At 41.4% G+C, this 24,783-nt stretch overlaps 1 protein-coding gene across 1 annotated transcript; it reads left to right on the top strand.

The window, feature by feature from the left end:
• Window positions 1-9,965: 9,965 nt before the first annotated feature.
• On the top strand, window positions 9,966-13,261 carry LOC109212017 (protein MIS12 homolog). Its single transcript, XM_019375629.1, has 7 exons — window positions 9,966-10,157; window positions 10,243-10,300; window positions 10,391-10,510; window positions 11,458-11,553; window positions 11,638-11,776; window positions 12,693-12,830; window positions 12,916-13,261. The coding sequence occupies exons 1-7, from the start codon at window positions 10,036-10,038 to the stop codon at window positions 12,981-12,983; spliced, it is 741 nt and encodes a 246-aa protein (XP_019231174.1). The 5' UTR covers window positions 9,966-10,035; the 3' UTR covers window positions 12,984-13,261.
• The last annotated feature ends 11,522 nt before the right edge of the window (window positions 13,262-24,783 follow it).

Below are 24,783 nucleotides of genomic sequence, written 5' to 3'. Positions count from 1 at the left end.
AAATCTTAACATTATCATGTTTAGGAGTAATTGTCAAGGTCCACAATCTTCCAAACAGCCTCCAAAGGTGACAAGACCAGTCATTGGCACAAAAATATAATGAACGAAGACTAGTCAATTTGAACAAAATGATGATAAGGACACAACTCCTACAAGCTTTAGCTATCACGAAGTAGAGTAAGAAAGGAAAATTTGTTGGCACCGGGAAGAAGAGAACATACGCAAGGTCTGCTGGCTAACTGGAGCCAAATGCATGGATTCTGCTTCGGAGAGCTTTTAAGTCGTTGAAAGCATTGTTAGTTCATAAAACTATGTACTTGCCTTTATTTGAAACTTATAATTTTTAACACAGACGATACCTTTAATCTGTTGGATTATAAATTACTAGATGAATTACTCATAGTTTATTTCCTTCAACTCCTTTATATATTAACATCATATTTCTTTAACCTCCCCCAATTTATGTGTTGCGTTTTCCTTTTAGCCTGTCCGGAAAACAATGATATCTTTTGTATTTGGAAATTATTTAATTTTAAACATACATTTTACCCTTCGTGAAATGATTTATAGCCATATAATGTAACGACCCGGCCGGTCGTTTCATGAGTTATAGCCCCGTTTCCTCCATTTTTGCTTCTTTATGTGTATCTCGGTTATATTTTATCGTATCGTGTTAGTTGGTTTGGGTTCGGAGTGATTTTGGAGTGAATAGAGACACTTAGTCTCTTTTGAGAAGGCTTAAGTTGGAAAAGTCAACCAGATGTTGACTTATATGTGAACGATCTCGGATGTGAATTCTGATGGATCGTTTAGCTCCGTTAGGTGATTTAGGTCTTGGGAGCGCATCCAGAATGTGATTTTGAGGTCTGTGGTATAATTAGGCTTGAATTGGTGAAATTGAAAATTTGGCAATTCTCGGTCAGCATCGAAATTTTGATATCGGGGTCGGAATGGAATTCCGGAAATTGGAGTAGGTCCGTAGTATCATTTGTGACGTGTGTGCAACATTTCAGGTCATTCGGTGGTGGTTTGATAGGTTCCGAAATCGTTTGTGGAATTCGAAAGTTTAGAAGTTCTTAGGCTTGAATCCGAGGGTGTTTTGGTGTTTTGATGTTGTTTTGGATGTTCCAAAGGTTCAACTAAGTATGAATGATGATATATGACTTGTTGGAATGTTTGGTAGAGGTCTCGAGGGCCTCGGGTTGATCTCGGATGGTCGATAGATCAAGGATGGGATTTGAGGAAGTGCTGAAGATTTCCTTCAGCTGTCATAACTGCACCTGCGAAGTCGGGACTGCAGGTGCGATGGACACAGATGCAGAGAGGGATCGCAGATGCGGGATTCGGGAAGCTGAGGCAAGACCGCAGGTGCGGAAGGAGGAGCACACCTGCGAGACTGCAGGTGCGGGTATTGGACTACAGAAGCAGTTATGGGCGGTTAAGTGAAAACTGCAGATGCGGGAAAAGGACCGCAGGTGCGAGATGCTTGGGAAGAAAGTATATAAGGAACCCTTCGCGAATTTTGTCCATTCTTCACCATATTTCATTCGGATTTTTAAGGTTTTAGGAGGGTTTTGAAGAGGGAAACAAGGGGATACTCATTGAGGTAAGTTATTTGAGCTTAATACTTGTGATTATTGTTATTTAAACACGAAATTGGTAGAAATTAGGGATGAAATTCAGGGGTTAGGGCTTGGAAATTGGAGAGTTTAATTTGAGGATTCGAGGGACCACTTGATGTCGGATTTTGATGATTTTTAAATGGATAGACTCGTGAGTGAAAGGAGTTTCTAGTTTTGTAATTTTTGTCGGATTCCGAGACGTGGGCACGGGGTGCCGGGTTTGGGTGAATCTCGGGATTTTGGTCTAGATTGATAGTTTTTCGTATGAAATTGGTTCTTTGGCCTATATTGATTACATTGTATTGCTTTTGGCTAGATTCAGGACGTTTGGAGGCCGATTCCAGGGGCAAGGGCATCGCAGAATAGGGATTTGACCGGTCTGAGGTAAGTAATGATTGTAAATCTTGTTCTGAGGGTATGAAACCCCGAATTTCACATTGTTTCACTATTTTGAGGTGACGCACATAGTAGGTGACGAGCGTGTGGGCGTGCACTATTGGGGATTATGACTTGGTCCGTCCCGTAGCAACTATTAAGTTGCGTAATTGACTGAAACTATATGATACTTATCTGTTTTGGAAAGAGTTACTATTAATTGGGTAGAATGCATATTTGGGCCTCGTAACAAAGTTGTTTGGACCCTTACAGGCCTTTTCTTTTTATCCTCTTACTATTTTAATTTAAGATCTATACTCAGTCATGCTGCATTTCCTGATATCATAAATCAGTCTTTACTACTCCGTTTTGATGCATAAAATGATATTTTGGATGAGCACCCTATTTTTACTGATAGCCCGAATGACTTGAGAGTTTTAGGACTGAGTGAGGCCGAGGGCCTATTTTTGTGAGGAGATTGAGAGTATAGCACGTGAGTTGTCTGTGCAGCACGTGAGTTGTCCGTGCGGATTCTGTTATTGACATTATTGCATGTGAGTTGTCCATGTGGATTATATCGCTTGGGCTGTAGGAGCCCCTTCGGAGTCTGCACATCCCTAGTGAGCGCAGGTACGCCGAGTGAGTGATATGAGATATGCCCGAGAGGCTGATTCTGAGTAATGTTGTGCCCGAGGGGCTGTTCATGATGTTCATCACTTTTACTCTCATTTGCATTGAGTCACTGTTGAAAATGTTGAAAAAATATCTTCAAATGGTTTTTACCGAAAATTGGATCTTAACAAGATGATTTGACTCATATACTGATTTGAAAGCATGTAGTATTTATTGAGATTTCATGATGTGGATTTTATGTGTTTCCCACTGCCCAGTCTTTATTTTCCTTTATTACTTACTGAGTTGGCGTACTGACATTACCCCCTGCACCTTGTGTGTATATCCAAGGGTTGCTGGACATGCTAGCGAGCGTTGATTTTCATCCGTCGAGGATTTGTGGAGTTAGCAAGGAAGCTGCATGGCGATCACAACATTGCTCTTCACCCTCCTATCTTCTTTTAGATATTATTAGTTGTTTTCCAGACAGTATTAGTCTTAGTTTTTATCAGACGGTCCTTGGTAGATACTCATGACTTGTGACACCTCGATGTCGGCTTGCCTATTTCCACGTTTGGCGCCATCACGACATGGTAGATTTGGGTCGTCAAAAGTTGGTGTACTTATCTTCGAGAGGCTGCAGAACCTTTAGAAAAACTTCATATTCTTGAGTTCTTGTTGTGCGAATATGTTGATTCTGGTAAATAAACTTCTGTTATTCTATTCTCTCACAGATTGTGAGGACACGTGCTACCGGTCAGGATGGACGGACACCAGTACCACTAGTTGGGGCCACGAGAGGCCGAGGTTGCAGTTGAGGCCGCGGTAGGGGCAGGGGTGTGGCCCGCACAACAGCTAGGGCAGCACCTGCAGATCCACCAATCGCCCCAGTTCATGATCAGGTCCTAGTAGTGGACGCTCCAGCAGGACCAACTCAGGCACCGGATGTGCCTATTGTTATTCAAGGTCTTCAGAAGACCTTAGTTTAGTTCATGACCGTGTGTACCAATCTCAGGCAGTTGCTGTTTCTACTACAACACCTACTTCCCAGGCCGGGGGTGGGACTCAAACTCCCGTTGCCCGTACAACTGAGCAGCTTGTTCAAGGACTACAGACACTATAGGCACCACCAGCCCAGCCGGTTGCACCTGCTCAGGAGTATGTGGTACCAATCATGCTTGATGACGAGCAGCGTCGATTGCAGAGGTTTGGTAGACTTCAGCCTCCGACTTTCAGTGGTACAGAGGGCGAGGATGCCCAGGGTTTGTTGGACAGATGCCAGAGTAATTCTACGTACAACGGGTATTTTGGAGACCAGTAGGGTCTCGTTCACTACTTTTCAGTTCTCTAAAGCTGCCTTTACTTGGTGGGAGGATTATGAGTGGCGTAGGTCTGTTGGTGCAGCGCCCCTCACCTGGTAGCAATTCTCCATTCTATTTCTAGAGAAGTATGTGTCGTAGTCTCACAGAGAGGAGCTACGCAAGCAGTTCGAACGGTTGCGTTAGGATGATATGACTGTGACGCAGTATGAGATGAGGTTATTTGAGTCAGCCCGTCATGCGATCTAGGTGGTTCCCACAGACAGCGAGAGGATCAGGAGGTTTGTTGATGGCCTCTCATATCAGTTACGGATTCTTATGACCAGTGAGAGGGTGTCCGGTGCTTTTCTTGTGGAGGTGGTTGACATTGCTCCGGAGATAGAGTCAGTTCGCCGTCAGCAGTGAGTGGAGAGGGAGGCCAAAAGGCCTCGTGGATCTGGTAGTTTTGGAGGTGCTCCTCATGGGAGTCAGTTTTAGCATGGCAGAGGCCGTCCATTCAGGCATGCTCAGTCAGCTCATCCTGGCCACCGTGGTTGATCATCTGGCCATGGCTTTAACGGTTTACATCGGGGCTACTCATCTCTCAGTGCCCTTCCAGCACACAGCTCTCATCATGTCTCGTCTGCTCAGGTTTCTAAGGGTAGTTCCACCGGGTATCTGGAGCAGCAGTTCCGTCAGAGGAGGGCTTGTTTCGAGTGCGGGGATCTTGGTCATATCAAGAGAGACTGCCCTAGGTTGTTGAGTGGGACTCCGCCTCAGCAGAAGAGTCAGCCATCGACTTTAGCAGCAATTACTTCACCACCCGCCCAGTCAGCTAGGGGTGGAGGACAGTCAGCTAATGGTCGTCCTAGAGGGGGAGGCCGATCAGGTGGGTGTTAGGGCCACTTTTATGCATTTCCAGCCAGACTGGATGCTATTGCTTCAGATGGTATAATTACAGGTATTGTCTCAGTCTGCCATAGAGATGTCTCTGCATTATTTGACCCTGGTTCCACTTTTCCACATATGTCATCATATTTTGCTCATTATTTGGATACGCCCCGCGAGTCTCTTGTTTTGTCTGTTCGGGAATCTACTCCGGTGGGTGATACTGTTGTTGTGGACCATGTATATCGGTCATGTGTGGTGACTATTGGGGGTTTGGAGACCCTAGTGGACCTTTTGTTGCTTAGTATGGTTGATTTTGATGTGATATTGGGCATGGATTGGTTGTCTCCGTGTCATGCTATTTTGGATTGTTATGCTAAGATAGTGACGTTAGCTGTGCCAGGGGTGCCACAGATCGAGTGGCGAGGTTCGACGAATTATGTTCCCAGTAGGGTTATTTCATTCTTGAAAGCCCAGCGGATGGTTGGGAAGGGCTGTCTTTCTTATTTAACCTTTGTAAGGGATGTCACTGCAGAGACTCCTTCCATTGATTCAGTTCCGATAGTTAGGGACTTTCCAGATGTGTTTTATGCAGACCTGCCGGGCATGCTGCCGGATAGGGATATTAACTTCGGAATTGATTTAGTGTCGGGCACTCATCCCATTTCAATTTCATCGTATCGTATGGCACCGGTAAAGTTAAAGGAATTGTAGGAGCAACTTCAGGAACTCCTTGATAAGGATTTTGTTCGGCCTAGTGTGTCATCTTGGGGTGTGTCTATTCTATTTGTGAATAAGAAGGATGGGACTATGAGAATGTGCATTGACTACAGGTAGTTGAACAAAGTCATAGTCAAGAACAAGTATCCTTTGCCTCGTATTGATGATTTGTTTGACCAGCTTCAGGGAGCGAGGGTGTTCTCCAAGATTGATCTCAGGTCAGGGTATCACGAGTTTAAGATCAGGGACTCGGACATTCTTAAGACAGCTTTCAGGACCCTATATGGTCATTATGAGTTCCTTGTGATGTCTTTCGGGTTGACCAATGCCCCAGCAACGTTCATGCATTTGATGAACAATGTGTTTCAGTCTTATCTCGACTCGTTTGTTATTGTTTTCATTGATGATATTTTGGTATACTCGCGTAGTCAGAAGGAGCACGCTGGGCCTTTGAGAGTTGTATTGCAGCGGTTGAGGGAGGAGAAATTTTATGCAAAGTTCTCCAAGTGTGAGTTTTAGCTCAGTTCAGTGGCATTCCTGGGGCACGTGGTGTCCAGTGAAGGTATTCAAGTTCATTCGAAGAAGATAGAGGCGGTCCAGAGTTGGCCCAGACCACCCTCAGCCACAGAGATCCGTAGCTTTCTTGGTTTGGTGGGTTGTTACCGTCGGTTCGTTCACGTATTTTTATCTATTGCATCACCTTTGAATAAATTGACCCAAAAGGGTGGTCCTTTCAGGTGGTCGGATGAGTCTGAGGCGAGCTTTCAGAAGCTCAAGATTACCTTGACCATAGTTCTAGTGTTAGTTTTGCCATCAACTTCAGGTTCTTATACAGTATATTATGATGCTTCTAGAGTTGGTATCGGGTGTGTGTTAATGTAGAAGGGTAGAGTGATCGCTTATGCTTCTCGTCATTTGAAGCCCCATGAGAAGAACTACCCTGTTCATAATTTGGAGTTGGCTGTCATTGTTCACGCGTTGAAGATCTAGAGGCATTATCTCTATGGTGTGTCTTGTAAGGTATCTACTATTCATCGTAGCCTCCAGTACTTGTTCAAACAGAAGGATCTCAATTTGAGGCAGCGAAGATTGTTAGAGCTGCTAAAGGACTATCATATTACTATTTAGTACCATCCGAGAAAGGCCAATGTAGTGGCCGATGCCTTGAGTAGGAAGGCAGTGAGTATGGGCAGTATTACGTTTATTCCTGTTGGGGAGAGACCTCTTGCAGTTGACGTTCAGGCCTTGGCCAATCGATTGGTGAGGTTGGATATTTCGGAGCCCAGTCGGATCTTAGCTTGTGTGGTTTCCCGGTCCTCCTTGTTTGATCGTATCAGAGAGCGCCAGTATGACGATACTCATTTGCTTGTCCTCAAGGACAAATTTCAGCATGGCGATGCCAGAGATATGACTATCGGTGATGATGAGATATCGAGGATGCAGGGCCATATATGTGTGCCCAATGTACATGGGCTTCGGGAGGTTATTACGGATGAGGTCCATAGCTCGCGGTATTCCATCCATCCGGATATATATATATATATATATATATATATATATTTATAAGGCCGGACAACTATTTTACTTATTATATTGAGAGAATAGAGTCAGTATCAGCAGGTGAGCATATCTTCAGATTATCTTTGACCCGTAGGTGTTTTCAGTTATTATATTATCAGTTCAGTTTCACCTTTCAGTATATTGCATTACATACTCAGTACATTGTTTCGTACTGACTTCCCTTTTTGGGGGGCTGCATATCATGCGTGCAGGTTTAGACAGACAGACGGGCACTTTCTTGTCACACAAAACTCCAGATGCAAGCCTCTATTTCATCCAGCCCGCCCCTATACGGTGAGTGACGTCCTCGTCGATCTCTCCGTCCCCCTGGATCATCGACCCGAGATACTTGAAGTTATCTCTCTTGGGGATGACTTGTGATCCAAGCCTCACGTCCCTGCCTACTTCCCTCGACTCAGCGCTAAACTTGCACTCCAGGCACTCTGTCTTAGACCTGCTCAATTTAAAACCCTTAGACTCGAGGGTCTGTCTCCAAACCTCCAATCTCTCGTTAACACCGACCCTCGTCTCATCAATTAGAACTATGTCATCAGCAAATAACATACACCATGGCACATCCCCTTGGATATGGTGTGTTAATGCATCCATCACCAAGGCAAATAAGAACGGGCTAAGCGCAGAGCCTTGGTGTAGTCCCATAACAACCGGGAAATGCTCCGAGTCGCCTCCCACAGTCCTATCCTTAGTCTTAGCTCCATCATACATGTCCTTGATTGCTCTTATGTAGGCTACCGGCACACCCTTTGCCTCAAGACATCTCCAGAGCACCTCCCTGGGGACCTTGTCATACGCTTTCTCCAAGTCAATAAACACCGTGTGCAAATCATTCTTCTTATCCCTGTACTGCTCCACCAACCTCCTAATAAGATGGATAGCTTCCGTAGTGGAGCGACCCAGCATGAACCCAAACTGATTGTCGGATATGGACGTCGTCTTCCTCACCCTCGCCTCCACCACCCTCTCCCAGACTTTCATGGTATGGCTAAGTAACTTGATACCCCTATAATTGTTACAACACTGGATATCACCTTTGTTCTTGTACAACGGTACCACTGTACTTGACCTCCACTCCTCCGGCATCCTCTTCGTCCTAAAAATTACATTGAACAACCCAGTCAACCACTCCAATCCTGCTCTACCCACACACTTCAAAAACTCAACCGGGATTTCATCTGGCCCGGTCGCTCTACCCATACTCATCTTATGCAAAGCCCCCACGACCTCCTCCACCTTAATGCGCCTGCAATATCTAAAATCTCGGTGACTCTCTGAATGCCCCAAGTCCCCTAGCGCTATCGCCCGGTCCCCCTCCTCGTTCAGAAGACCATAGAAGTACGTCTGCCATCTCTGCTTAATCTGGGACTCTCCCATCAATACTCTACCATCCTCGTCTTTGATGCACCTTACTTGGTCCAGATCCCGGGCCTTCCTCTCCCTCGCTTTAGCTAGCCGAAACAACTTCCTGTCCCCGCCTTTCTCCCTCAATTCCTCGTATAGGCGGCCAAACGCTGCATTCTTTGCCTCCGTGACCGCCAGCTTTGCCTCCTTCCTTGCCACCTTGTACCTCTCTCTATTCGCTCTCCTCTCCTCCTCGCTTGTGCTCCCTGCCAACTTCGCGTACACTACCCTCTTCGCCTCCACTTTACCTTGGACTACGTCATTCCACCACCAGTCGCCTTGGTGTCTGCCGGAGAAACCCTTCGCCTTGGTGCATATATACATGATTTTTCCTACAAAAAGCACATGATTTATAATATACCACAAACATACATTATATTTTTTTCACGAAATATATGTATTTTATTTTAGTGGAATATACAGATATATAATTTTGCTAGGATTAAGTTGAACAAAAAGGTCCATGTATAAAAAGGAAAAAATTTATTATGGAATGGTTTGATGATATATATTTAAATATAAAGACGTATATAAATAACATATGCATATATACATGAATTTTCCTAAAAAATACATGATTTATAATGTATATATACCACAAACATACATTATAATTTTTTCATAAAATATATGTATTTTATTTCATCAGAATATAAGATGTATAATTTGCTACATTACATTATATAAAATGGTTCATGTATGCAAAGGAAAAAACCTGTCATGGAATTGATTGGTTTCTAGCGAAAACATAAAACATGTTATGGAATGGAGAGAAAAAATAGGGAAAGATATTAAATACTAGGACTGCCTTTTTAAACAGCTTGATTCTTGCCGATTTGAATGGAATTAAATCTGCTACATGTGTAAATATCTTACTGCCATATTTGATAATTAATTAATGCTAATCTTTTGTGTCATATTTTTAATAGTGTTCTATTAGTGAAAGTAGCCCCTAGTAGTACAAATAACATGAGTTAATTAATTTTCGGACTGATAATTAAAAAATAGTCAGTATTTGCAAAGTCATTAAAAAATTATTAGTGTTTTATGAGAAGAAAAATCTAGACAAAAATATCCTGACTAAAACATGAAAAGTTCCAGCATAATATGCTAGACTATGGAGTTCCTGCATATAAACTTCCAGCATATTATGTTGAAACCCCAACATATTATGAAATTTCAGCATATTATGCTGGAATCTCATGCGTAAGAAATTTGAATTCCAGTATATTATGCTAGAATTTGTCTGATTTTTAAGTGTATTTTTATTCAAATTTTATTTTTACATAAAAAATAGCTAAATCTCGTTTACTTTTAAAACTATGGCTAATTTTCAATTGATAGTTATAAATCAGGCTATTTCTGAAACTTTTCCCTCTTATTCAGGCCTACGCCTATTTGGGGGAAAGGCCCAACCTTACATAGCGGGAAATGGGAGAGGGGCACAGTCACATATAAAATAAAAAGAGCAAAAACCCTTAAATTAAGAATTTTGAAATTGCAGAAGCCTCAAACCCTTGAGCAAATTGGAAAGCGAGAAAATGGAAGGAAGCGAGAGCGAGAAAGTGTTCGATTCGCTGAACCTAAATCCGAAACACTTCGTCAACGAGGCCCTCAATATTGTCGACGAGTTAGTTGATGATGCTTTTGATTTCTTCCACCGGTAAGTAGTAGCTCCCCTCCTTCATGTCTAACTAATTGTCGTCGAATTCGATTGCCGTTTATTTTTCCTTTATGACCTTCTGTAGAGAGGCAGCAAATCTTCTGAAAACTGAAGGCACAAATCGATCGGAAGATCTAAAAGAGGTCAGTTTTCATAGTTCTTTATTTTTATTTTGAATATTATTAAGTTTAAGCAGCTCAGACCACTGACAGACAAACTAATTTCATTTGCAGGGTGTGGCTCAAATTAAGAACATGGTCCAATTGACTCTGGACAAGCGGTTGAGTTTATGGGAGAAATACTGTTTGCACCAATGCTTTAAGGTTCCGCAAGGGTTCTCTTTGCCTAAAGCTGTATGTTCTCTATTATTGATAGTTCCCCGTGTTTTTCCTTTACCTCGGTTGAGAAATATAACTTGTTTCATATTAAGTGTATAGCTTCATTTTCTGCATATTGGAAATCCGAATTAAAACTTAAAGATGTGAAGAAGCTAAGGGGATTCAACATCTAATATATATACACATAAAATAAACCTTTACCTACATACATTGTAATTTTTCGTCGAATGAAAACCCACCCACACGCCCGTAGCTCCGCCCATGCTTATATACCATCCCTTGTTTAAGACATGCATATTTAAGTACTAAAATCTTTATTTTGGATGTGATCTGCTTAATCATTCTGGCGAAGTTTGTTCAATAGCATATGTCAAGTTACAGATATGGAGTTTGAGAACAAAAATAATTTGTTTATAGTGAGATGATTGTCCACTGGCTCTTCAACCATCTCTGACTCCCTAAGAAATAGGAGTACCTGGGCTAGTTGATTAGAGTCTTTCCATGATAGCATACAGATAGAAAATGCTGTCATTCAGCTTGGTCCACTTCATAGCCAAATTTGTAAGTAGGAAATAGTAAAGGGATAAATGTAGGAGTGGAGAAGATTGGTGCAAGTTTTTCATATGGATATGGGTCAAAGGACATGCTTCCCATGCCACATCCTACTGAAAGTGCACAATTGAAGAGGTAACTATCGCAAACCTGCAGTTATATCCATCTACAATTATTAGAAAGTAGAAGGAATATAAGCATCAATCTTCTATTGGTAATTCGTCTGATTGGGAGTAAATGGAGCATTTTAGATGAGCAGAATGCCTGAGCGGTGATGAAATCTCAATCTCGGTGACATTCATGGATTTTATAGTTGAAATGTTGTTTATTAAAAATTGATTCATTATCTGCTGATAGCTACTAGACACTTTTATCTATGAATTAAAATTACTTTTGGCATGTTTATTTAGGATGGACCATCTGGTGACACTTCATTTGATATTAATGCTGTTGAGAATCCTGAACTAGATGAAAAGTTGGATTTCTTAAGGAACAAGATTTCTGAGGTAGGGGATCCTCAGCAAATTAGTAGATGCTTCATGTCTTTATAAATTGATAATTTTTTCCTTTTCAATTTATGATCTCTCCAGGTGGGAAAAGAGTCTGCTGAGCTCAACAGAGAACTACAAGCTCTTGAAAGGCAGTCCATGTTAAGTGGCCACTCTGCTGCCTCTCTTGCTGAAGCGTTGGAGTTGTATCAGCAACTGGCAGTGGATGAGAAGTTTGAAGGTAAATACTTTTCTGCAAAGCTTCAACTTCGTAAATGCTTCTTGACTTGAGGAGTCATGAAAAACCATTTTGGGAAAATAGCGACTTAATCTGATACCTTTCTGTGGATACAAGCCTATATTGCTGAAAATAGCACGTATGTGGCATTTTATGACTAGATAATGCCTCTTTTATTTTTCGGATCCGAACCTTCTGCAGCTGGGCTAAATAAAGATACGTGATACTGCAAATGATCTGGATTTTTATATGAACTACACCTGCCTTGGATCTTGACTATAATTTAGGCGGTGTTTGTTTTTAGCTTTCTCTTTTCCAACTAATATAGGTTACCTTTCTTCCTTTGGCAAGACCTTGAGTGGCTTGGAATTTTCCACCTTGCTATTAATTGTTTCATTGCTCTTCCATTCAAAGGGAGGTTCAGCTAACTATGGAAAATTCACTATCTGCACATACTCATGGGTATGGTCAGTTTTTTGGGGTTCTGCACCTTTGATATAGCTTCTAATGTCCTAGCAACAATAAAACAGCGAAGAAGGGAAGAAGATAGGAGGACGGCTGAAACTGGATGTCTATATTTGGCCAAATAGAAGATTGAATTTGCAGAAGATGTGGTTGTAGCTTGTGAGAAAAGTAGGCATGTGTGTGTTTTTGCATAATGTGCTGATCATCTAATTTCTCTTAAATTTGAGAGTGGAATCGACTTAATCCAGCTTCTACTTCTAAGCTTTTCCTACTTCAGCTTATTATATAACTCCTTTATGGAATTGAAATGGCGATTGCACTCCAAATTTGAAATCCTTAATACGGGAAGATCACCCCGAAACTTTCCGTTTCAGGGCTTTGTGCTTCTTCATGATATAATTCTACTAAATTCAAGTTATTGAATATGGTTCTTTTAATTGGCCATTTCTGCTAGAACTGGTACGAACTGCATCAGATTTTCAAACCAAAGTGGAGAATTTGGCAACCAGAATGGTGGAGAACAGTGAGCACCGAAGAGCAAAAAGAATTCGCACTTCAAATGGGGAAATGTTTAGATTGAGCAATGATGGAGGTGAGCATTCTGGCAAACTTAATTTAATAATTTGACAATGCCCTTGATAGATTTTATGCGCTAAATATTGCATATTATCTTGTAGGCCTACTGAGTGCGACACTGGAGGAACTTCAAGAATTTGGGGATGATATAAAGAGTCTCCGTGACTAAACGGTGGCTTAATTTACTGATGCTGTAAAGAAGTGCTTTTGTAGGTGCTTAGTAATGTAAAAAATTTTCTATGTGAGATATTTTTTTGTTTTAAAATGCTTAAAGTTTGAGAGATAATAGTAACCACTTCACTAGGATATGAGCAAGGCAAGAAGAAAAGATTGGTGATATCAAAATCCGTATCAGTGATGACCTGTCAATACTTAGATGGTTTGCATGTTTGTGACAGACTCAATGAAAAGGCATAAATTTTAGCTTCTGCTCTTATGGGGCCACAATCTCAAACTTCCACCAGTTTTATTTTCTTTTCCATTACTCTTTTGGAATAGAGGGAGCGAGGTTAGGGAAAACTAAGTTCATTGGCTTTTGATAACATTAAAATTTGTGGAAAGTTATGCAAGAATAATAGCACAAGCAAAGTTGTTAATGCAAAAACCTGCAGCCAAAACGACTCTGGATGAGATTGACGATGTTTGGTTCTTAGTCCCACCAATAGTCCAATAGTAATGGTAAAGCAAGTTACAGGTTCTTATGGATGACCTGAAGTAGACCTGCTACCAAGTGTGGTTCATATTCTAGGCGTCCAGAAAGTCAAAAATGCTCTTGGTAAAAGGAAAAATTAAAATTCTAGATGCATTAATTAACTGAGAATTGGTATTACATGGAAAATGCATAGTTTTATTAGTAAAAAAATTTCCTTCTTAAGTTCAAGATGACTGCGCAGGCAGTTCAATTGCTATGCTGGGCTAGTAAAACGTTTTAAAATTAGGTAGATATTCATATTTCCCTGAGTAACCATTTCAAAAGCCAAGGAAAAAGACATTGGCGTTTTGAAAAAAATAGTTTCACCATCCTGGGGATTCAGGCAGACCCAGCTTGTATATTTAGCAACCAATAATGAGAAGACATGAAGGAGGGGGACATAGTGCCTAACCCCTCCATTTACATAATTAAGTTAGGCATCCCTAACTTTATACAAAAGATTACAGCCAAAATATTAGAAGTGGTGAAAACACCTACGGTTTTGTAGTTCTCAGTTACACTTGATCCTAGTAAGTAAAAAACTTGGACTACACAGCTAAGCTTCAGAAAGAAATGGGAGGACACCTCCATGTTATGCATGAGCCAAAACACTAGAAGCCTGTTTGATCAAGCTTTTCGTGGGCTAAAATTGCTTTTTTTTCTTCAAAGTTGAGATGACCAAGCTTTTAGGAGGAGAAAAAGTGTTTATGCATAAAAGCTCAAACTGGTTTTGAGAAACATAAAAAGGTAATTTCAACCCAAATTTATTTTTTTGAAAAATACTTTTGAGAAAATACATATAGAAAATACTTTTAAAAAACTTGGCCAAACAATAATTACTGCTCAAAAGTGTTTTTCAAATCGATTAACCAAACACATTGTTTCTCAACAAAAGTACTTTTTTTATAAAGTATTTTCGGAAAAAATACTTTTCAAAATAAGTTGATTTTAGAAGCTTGGCCAAATAGACTAGAGGACAGTTCCTCCATTTTTTGTTTTTGTTTCCTAATCCTGAAATGAGGCATCTGAATTTAATCCATTCAAGACACTGGGCTTCATTTATGTGTTACACGAAGAACAACCCCAAACATACGGAAATGACACCAGGTAGCCACTTTTAAGTATTGTGTTTAAAATATATTCGCAGTTTACAATGTATTTAAAGATTAGCCAATTTCGCACAACAATGCAAAGACAACATCATTTTCAATTTATTGGGATTATGGAACCAATGCAGCAATCAAAGAAGTTAGAGAGGTACAGAAGCCAGATTGGATTTGCACAGGCAATTGTGAACACTTCAAATAAAATCTGAACTTTCAATTGATGAGAGATTTGATGTAACAGTGATGATTGATATGGTGCAACATCTAACACTAAAGCTTTATGACATGGAGGATCCCAAGGAATTCATTCTTACCCTTGTCTATGCCAAGTGTGATCACATTGAGAATTGAGTTATGGGACTCCTTTTACTATTTAGCTCGAGATATGACTACACCTTGGTTGGCAGGGGGGATTGCAATGTTATTTGGGACGAGGAAGAGAAATTGGAGGGCTTCCAGTTTCCTTAAATGAAGTAGATGACTTCAGGCATTGTATGAACACTTGCAACCTTTTTGATCTTGGCTTTAAAGGGAGTATATACACTTGGTGGAATGGACGAGCAGAAGAAGATTGCATTTTCAAGAAGTTAGATAGAGTTTTTGCAAACCTTGAACTTCAACAGTTATGGCCAGGTTTGGAGATCACACACTTGTCCAAGATAGGGTCTGACCATTATCCATTATTGATCTCGTATAATCCTGACTCTGTCCAAATGAAGAAAAGCTTTAGATTTCTGAATATTTGGACAAAACATGAGTCGTTCAAGGCAGTGGTGGAGGAGAATTGGCAAGCAGACTTTCATGCAAATCCTTTCATTCTATTCAACTACAAGCTTAAAAGACTGAAGAAGGCATTATCCACATGGAGTAGGGTAACATTTGGTGACATCTTTCAAAAGATAGCTAGTCTAGAGGAAGTGGTTAGGGTGCATGAAGCACAATTTGAGCTGAACCCTGCTTTACAAAATAGGGAGAGGCTTCAAAAGGTACAGGCAGACTTGTTTAGATACTTGGCTTTGGAGGAGCAGTTCTGGAAACAAAAATCTAGAATGACATGGTTCAATGATGGAGATAAGAATACAAGTTTTTTTCATGCACATATAAATGGGAAGAGGAAGAGATTACAATTAAAGAGAATTCAAAACAGTGATAGTAATTGGATTGAAGACAGGTTAGCAATGGCTAATGAAGCAGTGAATTTCTTGGAAAGGAACCAACTTTCTAAACAAACAATCCTCATTATAAACAAAAAGATAAATGAGGTTTAAAAGAATATTCTCCAACGATGTGCCGAAAACTTGTCAAATTAGAAGAAAATAATGGAAACCTTTACAAGTGAATAATGACCAAAAAGGAAGAAGAAGAAGAAAGTTCAAGATTCTGGAGAGCTTATAATCTCTTTGTTCAATCAGCTCAACAAAGATTTTTCTTTATTTTTTAACATATGACACAAGAAAATCTCAATTTATGTTTCTTTTCCTAGTTGGGAAAAAGAAAAGTAGCTCCGAGAGATTAGGATATGTACTACGAAAAAGGGCCAAATATGCCCTGTACTATCAGAAAATATTTAAATGTATCCCTCGTTATACTTTGAGTCCAAATATACCCCTGTCGTTATACTATTGGTTCAAATATACCCCTTTTCCGTTAAGTTTGTCCAAAGTGGACATCCTATCCTACGTGGCACTAACATTTGATGAGTTGGATGCCACATGGCTTGCTACCTCAACGCCCCTAACCCATTTTAGCCCTCCCTTCTATTTTTTTCCACCACTAAAATTTTCTTCCCCTCCACCACTATTGCCACCATTACCGCTACCATGAAAAATATTGTATTTCAAATTTTAGTCTTTTATATATGGATTAGGGGCTGTGGGTCCCAATTTTACCAGCTTATAGCCTAAACATGAACATGGAGAATACATGAATAATAACAAGATTATGTGACTACTTAGTTCCACCGTATCAACCGAGTCACAATTACTAAGGTGCACGCCCACACGCTCATCACATAGCATGTGCGTCACCTCAACACCAACCACATAACATGTAGTTCGGGGATTTATATCCTTAGTATCAAGTTTAGAAGTGTTATTTACCTCAAACCACGCAAACCTATACACCAACAATCCCTTGCCTCGCAAATCGGCCTCTGAACAACTCAAATCTAGTGACAAACAACTTAATACAGTCATTACAAGCTATAAGAATCAATTCCATATGATAAAGCTAGGTTCTTTCATAAAAGTCAAAAAGTCAACCCAAAAGTTAATTCCGGACCACGTCTCAGAATCCAACAAAATTAACAAAATCTGAACACCCATTCAATAGCGAGTCCAACCATACCAAATTACCTTAAGATCCAACCTTACAGATAAATCAGTATGTCAGGCTCTCACTTTCCCAAACTCTCAGCCAAGTACTATGGGCCATATAAGATCTTATAAAAAATTGGGAATGTAGCCTACAAACTGTCATTACCTTCTCAACTTCTTCTGCATCCTACATTTCATGTATCCCAATTGAAATCTTGCCACAAAATACCTAAGAAGATGTCACACCCTCCGGTCATTGATATCTCTAGCCCTTACTGCCCTCAACCCTCAGCAAATTTTAGACAGACGCATGGTGCAAAAAGGGTAACAAAGTAATTTCTCAAGTACTCGTTCAATGGGAACAAACATCACTAGAACAGGCCACCTGGGAGGATTATCAATATCTAAGAATTACATTTCCTTCTTTCCTTCCTTGAGGACAGGGAAGCTTTTGACAAGGGGGATCTGATACGAGTAGCTTCCGACAGTGGTACCTCATGCTTGTTAGGTGATACGAGGTTGTTAAGTTAGTTAGGATTAAGGCTGAAAATAAGTTTGAAAGATGTTTAAGTTATAGTTTTCAGTAATTATACATTAGCCCTATAATTTTCTTTGTCTTTTATACGGGAGGTCTAGGTCAGGTGGTTAGGAAATGGCAGAGTACACTCGAGTGACAGCTAGAGAATCTTTCCTCTCTCATTCTATATATTGTAATTTCTTCTCTTAGTTGCAAATTAATTAAAGAACATTCTCTTTTGTTTTTCCCTAGTTTTCCTTCTTGCCTTTTACTGTTTCATTGCATTTCCTTTTGTAACGACCAGACCGGTCGTTTTGAGCCTTAGCGCGCCGTTCAGCAGTTTGAGGCCATGAGCAGCTTCAATTCAGGTATTATGACTTGTACGCGTGGTTGGAATTGAATTTCAGGAGGTTCAGAGTTGACTTGGAGAGGGAATTCTCATTTCGGAAGCTTTAAGTTGAGAGAATTGACTAAGATTGGATTTTAGACGACCTCGAAATCGGCATCAGAAGGTTCCAGTAGGTTCGTATGATGATTTCGAACTTGGGCGTATGCCCGGATCGGGTTTTGGATGACCCGGGAGCGTTTTGGCCCCTATTGTGGAAGTTAGCATTTTGGAAGAAATTTCATAAGTTTGGGTTGAAGCGCATTTAAGTGTTATTGATGTCCGTTTGGGATTCCGAGTTTGGGAGTAGCTCCGTATGGTGATTCTGGAGTTGGGAGCGCGATCGGAAGTGAATTCGGATATCCGTGGGTCATTTTGGAGTCATTTGGCTAAAGATAGAAATTTGAAGGTTTTTGAGAAGTTTGACCGGAATCCGATTTCGAAAGTTGGAGTAGGTCCGTAATGTCGTATATGACTTGTGTGCAAAATCTGAATTCAATCGGACGTGATTTGATAGGTTTAAACATCGAAAGTAGAAGTTGAAATTCTAAAGTTCATAAAGCTTGGATTGGGGATCGATTCGTAGTTTTAGCATTGTTTGATATGATTTGAGGCCTTGAGCAAGTCCGTAATGCGTTTTGGGACCGGTTGGTATGATAGGTTGGGGTCCCGGGGGCCTCGGGTGGATTCCGGGTGGTTAACGGATCGAAAATAGAATTTTGGAAAGGCTGAAGTTGCTGGTTGCTGGTATAACCGCACCTGCGAGACTTGGGCCGCAGGTGCGGAGCCGCAGAAGCGGCCGGAGGAGCCGCAGATGCGGCTTTTGGACCAGAAGTGAAGAGACCGCAGATGCGGTCATGCAGCCGCAGAAGCGGGACCGCACCTGCGGTGGTCGAGGCGCAGAAGCGGAAAAGGGGGCCTGGTGAGAAACCGCAGGAGCGGTAGAAAGGCCGCACCTGCGGAACCGCAGAAACGGTCAAGGACCACTGGTGCGGAAGTGCTGGAGATAGTGAGGTTCTTTTAAATCGGGGGTTGGGTTAATTCCAACCCTATTTCTTCCATTGTAGCCGATTTTTGGAGCAACTTTGAGGTGCCATCTTCACCACCAAGCATGAGGCAAGTAATTTATGCTAGTTTTAAGTTAAATACATGATTATATACGGATTTGGACATGGAAATTTGTAGAAACTTGGGGTTTGAGGGAAAATCTAGAAATTTAGTGTTCTTGGATTTTGACCACGATTTTGGTAATGGAATTGAGAATTTATTATATATTTGAGTTCGTGAGGTTATGGTTAAAGTTTATCTTCGAAAAATTTCGAAATCCGGGCATGTGGGCCCGAGGGCATTTTTGTCAAACTTTAGACGGGGTTAGGAATTGTTATAAATTGGATTATAATGAGTAGTTGATTCCATATTAATGGGTTTACATAATTATTGGCTAGCGTCGGAGCATTTCGCATCGATTGAGTCTTCGAAAAGGCGTGGATTGCGGGTTATGGAACTTCGGAGCGAGGTGAGTCTCCTTTCTAACCTTGTAAGAGGGAATTGTCCCCATAGGTGAAATAATTGGTTATGTGCTCCTATTTGTGGGGGCTACATACGCACGAGGTGACGAGAGTCCGTGCGTAGCTACTAATATGTGTAAGTCCGGGTAGTCTAGGACCCAAGAGCATGCTATACTTGGAATATCTGTAATCTTATTGATAGTTGAATTTCTTAAATTCTATCGAATTAGTAAACGAATTTCTAAGAGGATTAAACTTCATTTTCTTAAATCATTAAAAGAGAATTGGCTTTTATTTGGAAAAATATTCCCCGATAAATTCTTAATTTGTTTTTTGAGCATGTATTTCTATGTGTATCTGCATCGCATGTAAGGTTCGCGAGCAGGGTGATTGTTTATTTAAATTTGACCGTGTCGCATGCATGGTTCGCGAGCGGGGTAATAGATGCATCTATGGTTCGCGCCGTTTGACCCTCGGCAGTGCACATTTTACATTTATGCTGGATCGGGCCGTACGACCTCGGCATGAGTTGCGCATGTTTGTATTGCTTGCCTTGAGATTTATTGATATTGATATCTGCTCTCCCCGACTTGAGATAATTGTTAATTAATGGATTATGAATCCGGAGACTTTTAAATAAAAAGGAACTTTTACCTGTTTCGTGACTCATTTGAATCTACTGCTGTTCTTAATGAATCCGTGAGTCATCGCATTGATAATATTATTATTGGACCATTAGTAAGTGTCGAAGTTGCCATCTCATCTCTACTTCTTCGAGATTAGGCGGGATACTTACTGTAACGACCCGACCGGTCGTTTTGAGCCCTAGCGCCCGTCCAGCATTTCGAGGCCATGAGCAGCTTCAATTCAGGCATTATGACTTGTACGCGTGGTCGGAATTAAATTCGGGATGTTCGGAGTTGACTTGGAGAGGAAAATTCTCATTTCAGAAACTTTAAGTTGAGAGAATTGACTAGGATTGGATTTCAGAGTAAACGACATTGAAATCGGGATCTGAAGGTTCCAGCAGGTTTGTATGATGATTTCGGACTTGGGCGTATGCCCGGATCGGGTTTATGATGACCCGGGAGCGCTTTGGCGCCTATTGTGGAAGTTAGCATTTTGGAGGAAATTTTATAAGTTTGGTTGAAGTGCATTTTAGTGTTATTGATGTCCGTTTGGGATTCCGAGACTGGGAGTAGCTCCGAATGGTAATTCTGGAGTTGGAAGCGCGATCGGAAGTGAATTCGGATGCCCGTGGGTCATTTTGGGGTCATTTGGCTAAAGATAGAAATTTGAAGGTTTTTGAGAAGTTTGACCGGAGGTGGATTTTTTGATATCGGTGTCGGAATCTGATTCCGGAAGTTGGAGTAGGTCCGTAATGTCGAATATGACTTGTGCGCAAAATTTGAAGTCAATCGGACGTGATTTGATAGGTTTAAACATCGAAAGTAGAAGTTTGAGATTCTAAAGTTCATAAAGCCTGGATTGGAGGTCGATTCTTGGTTTTAGCGTTGTTTGATATGATTTGAGGCCTCGAGCAAGTACGTAAGTGTTTTGGGATTGGTTGGTATGATTGGTTGGGGGTCCCGGGGGCCTCGGGTGGATTCCGGGTGGTTAACGGATCGAAAATGAAATTTTGAGAAGTGTTGAAGCTGCTGCTTCTGTCATAACCGCACCTGCGGTTGGTGGACCGCAGGTGCGAGACCGCAGATGCGGTCGTTCCATCGCAGAAGCGGCCCACGGCAGGCCAAGCCAGGAACCGCAGATGCGGCTCCCAAGCCGCAGAAGCGGCTTCGCAGATGTGGCCTGGAGACCGCAGATGCAGTCCCAGCTCTTTGGCCCATTTTCGCAGATGCGGCCCATTTCTCGCAAAAGCGGGACCGCAGATGCGGAAATGCTGGAGGTAGTGAGGTTCTTTTAAATCGGGGGTTGGGTTCATTTCAACCCTATTTTCTTCCATTGGAGCCGATTTGGAGCAACTTTGAGGTGCCATTTTCACCACCAAGCATGAGGTAAGTAATTTGCGTTAGTTTTGAGTTAAATACATGATTATATACGGATTTGGACATGGAAATTTGTAGAAAACTTGGGGTTTGAGGGAAAACCTGGAAAATTGATATTCTTGGAATATGACCATGATTTTGGGTATGGAATTAAGAGAAAATCATATATTTGAGTTCATGGAGTCATGGGTAAGCTTAATCTTCAAAAAATTTTGAAATCCGGGCACGTGGGCTCGAGGGCGTTTTTGTCAACCTTTCGATCGGGGTTAGAAATTGTTATAAATTGGATTAATATGAGTAGTTTATCGTATATTAATGAATTTGCATAATCATTGGCTAGTTTTGGGAGTGTTTAGCATCGATTCAAGTCTTCGGAAGGGCGTGGAATGCCGGTTATGCATCTTCGGAGCGAGGTGAGTCTCCTTTCTAACCTTGTAAGAGGGAATTGTCCCCATAGGTGAAATAATTGGTTATGTGCTCCTATTTGTGGGGGCTACATACGCACGAGGTGACGAGAGTCCATGCGTAGCAACTAATATGTGTAAGTCTGGGTAGTCTAGGACCCAAAAAACATGCTATACTTGGAATACTTGTAATGTTATTGACAGTATGAATTGCTTAATCTTATCGAACTGGTAAATGAATTTCTAAGAGGATTAAACTTATTCCTTAAATCATTAAAAGAGAATTGGCTTCTAATGGGATAAATATTCCCCGTAAAATTCTTAATTTGTTGTTGAGCATGTGTTTCTATATGTACCTGCGTCGCATGTATGGTACGCGAGCAGGGTGTTGTTTATTTAAATTTGACCGCGTCGCATGTATGATTCGCGAGCGGGGTAATAGATGCATCTATGGTTCGGGCCGCTCGACCCTCGGCAGTGCACATTTTGAATATTGTTGGATCGGGCCGTACGACCTCGGCATGAGTTGCGCATGCTTGTATTGCTTGCCTTGACATTTGTTGATACTAATATCTGCTCTCCCGACTTGAGAAAATTTGTTAATTAATGGATTATGAATCCGGAGACTTTTAATAAAGAGGAACTTTTACCTGTTTAGTAATTTACTTGAATCTACTGTGGTTCTTAATAAATCCGTGAGTCATCCCATTAATAATAATATTACTGGACCTTTAGTTAGTGTTGAAGTTGCCATCTCGTCTCTACTTCTTCGAGATTAGGTGGGATACTTACTTGAGTACACGTTATTTTTGTACTCATACTATACTTCTGTGTATTTTTGTTGCACAGGCACATGTGATACTAATGGCTTCGCAGGCATAGCAGCATGGTTGACACGGAGACTAGGTGAGCGGTATTTCCTCGAGGCGACCCGCAGCTAGTATAGTCTCTCTCAGGATTCTATTTATTTTCTGTCCAATTGTATTTCGGACAGCTGTTGTACTTTATTCGATTTTTCTTTGAAATTGCTCATGCACTTGTGACACCGGGTTCTGGGATGGTTATGGAGTATTTTGTATTAATTGCTTATTATTTAATTTGACTCGAAGCAATTATCTTCTTAAATTGGTAAATTTGAAGAAAAGTCATAGTTTTCAAGAGTATTAAAATGAGAATTTAATTAAGTATTTTGGGTTGGCTTGCCTGACAGTGGTGTCCGGCGCCATCACGACCTTTAGTGAAATTTGAGTCGTGTTCAAGAGTATTAAAATGAGAATTTAATTTAGTTTTTGGGTTGGCTTGCCTGACAGTGGTATCCGGCACCATCCCGACCTTTAGTGGAATTTGGGTCGTGACAACATGGTATCAGAGCACTAGGTTCCTAGGGTCTCACGAGTCATGAGCAAGTCTAGTAGAGTCTCGCGGATCGGTACGGAGACGTCTGTACTTATCTTCGGGAGGCTGCAGGACTGTTAGGAGTACTTCCCTTCTTGATTCCTCATCGTGCAATTTGATTCCTGGAGGCTTGTGCCCCCGTTTCCTTCCTACTCAATCCTACGCGATGCGAACCGCTTGTTATAAATCGAGAATGGAAGAATTTTAATGGTACTACCGAGGTGGTGCGGGATGTTTCTCTCTACATAGTTGTCTGAGCTATTGTCGTCGCCTTGTGGAAGGATATTCTGTCGTTTCAGCTCAGTAGCGGTATTTCTGAGAGCTCTAAGGCTAGGCACAAGTTGCCATGATACTATGAATGATTGTTCCGCAGTATTGATATGATGGTAGGATGTTTGCCTACATGTCGGGGCAGAGAATGACTTGAAGGGAGGTTTACTCAGTGCATAATTCAGAGATTCGGTATTTTACTTTTGGCGGAGGAAAGGCAATCGGACTAAGAATGTGCAGATTTGGGTTGATGGAGTAATGAGATTTGGTATTTGCGAGCGTGGTAGAGTTTTCTTCTATGATGAGGTGTAGTTGTCCCTATTGAAAGTACTAAGTTCGCTGGTGTTATGATCTTCTACAATTCGCCTTTGGGGTAAGATATTGTGAAATAGTATTGAAGAAGCGGCTGTCAAATATCGCGGGGTGCGGTAGTGCAGGATTGAATCAATGTTCCCAATGTCGACGGTTCGAGGAAGATGATCTTCGGAAAGGTTTAAAGTTAGCAGCAATTGTGGGTTCAAGTGCCACGAAGGTAGATTTTATTTAAGGAAACAACTGAACAACAAGGAATGAGGAAGGACATGTGGGGAATGTCAGGCGGTGGTTAAAATTTCTAGAAGGCCAGGTATAAGAAGCAAAGGTCGAGTAGTTGACTAAAGAGGTGAGTTTCGCCAAAGTGGGAGAGTTTGGGGTGATTTGGGAATTTTCGTGATCGGTGATTTGGGCCTACGGATTTAATTGAAGTGTGGGCTATTACGCGGCAGGAGATCTGATATAACGGAAATGAGCTGCTAGAAATGGAGAAGGATACAACCTAACTTTGAATTGGAAGGATGTTGCCCCGCACTTAATTGATGTCCACGAGGGGTAAATGGACTTGTGCAGCTAGAGAGTGAGCTTGGACTCAGGATGGGTCATTAGTGTCGTGGTGTTTGCACCCCGTGTAGCAGTGTTGGAAGACGTCGGCACGTATATCCCACAGGCGGGATATCTCCAGTGAGCAGGACGGCGGTCGCATGGTTGGCGAAGTTTCTGCAAAGGGTTCTATTGGCTATACAACAAAGAGATCGGTCGTGTGAACGTGGTTGATGGTTCAGAGTATAACAAGAGGGTTTTACAGAAAGATTCCGAGAATTTTGTCGGTTGATTGCGCAAGGTTATGTCAATAAGAAATAAAGGATCCTGGTGGAGTCCAGAGTTGTATAATAATGGCTTCGGGCTAAGTGGGAGAGTCCCACCGCCTATGATTAGGGTTGCATGGTTAACTACCTGCGAGGTTTCTGATTATTAGCATATTGATGGGTTATTTCAGCTACAAGAAAGGAACATAAGTGGTAAAATGAGCAAAAGAATTGTTAAAGGTGTGCTATGG

Source organism: Nicotiana attenuata, unplaced genomic scaffold (assembly GCF_001879085.1).
Source record: "Nicotiana attenuata strain UT unplaced genomic scaffold, NIATTr2, whole genome shotgun sequence".
Taxonomy (NCBI): Eukaryota; Viridiplantae; Streptophyta; class Magnoliopsida; order Solanales; family Solanaceae; genus Nicotiana; species Nicotiana attenuata.
Note: the sequence above shows the minus strand (reverse complement) of the source record. Positions and strands in the feature narration are given on the sequence as shown.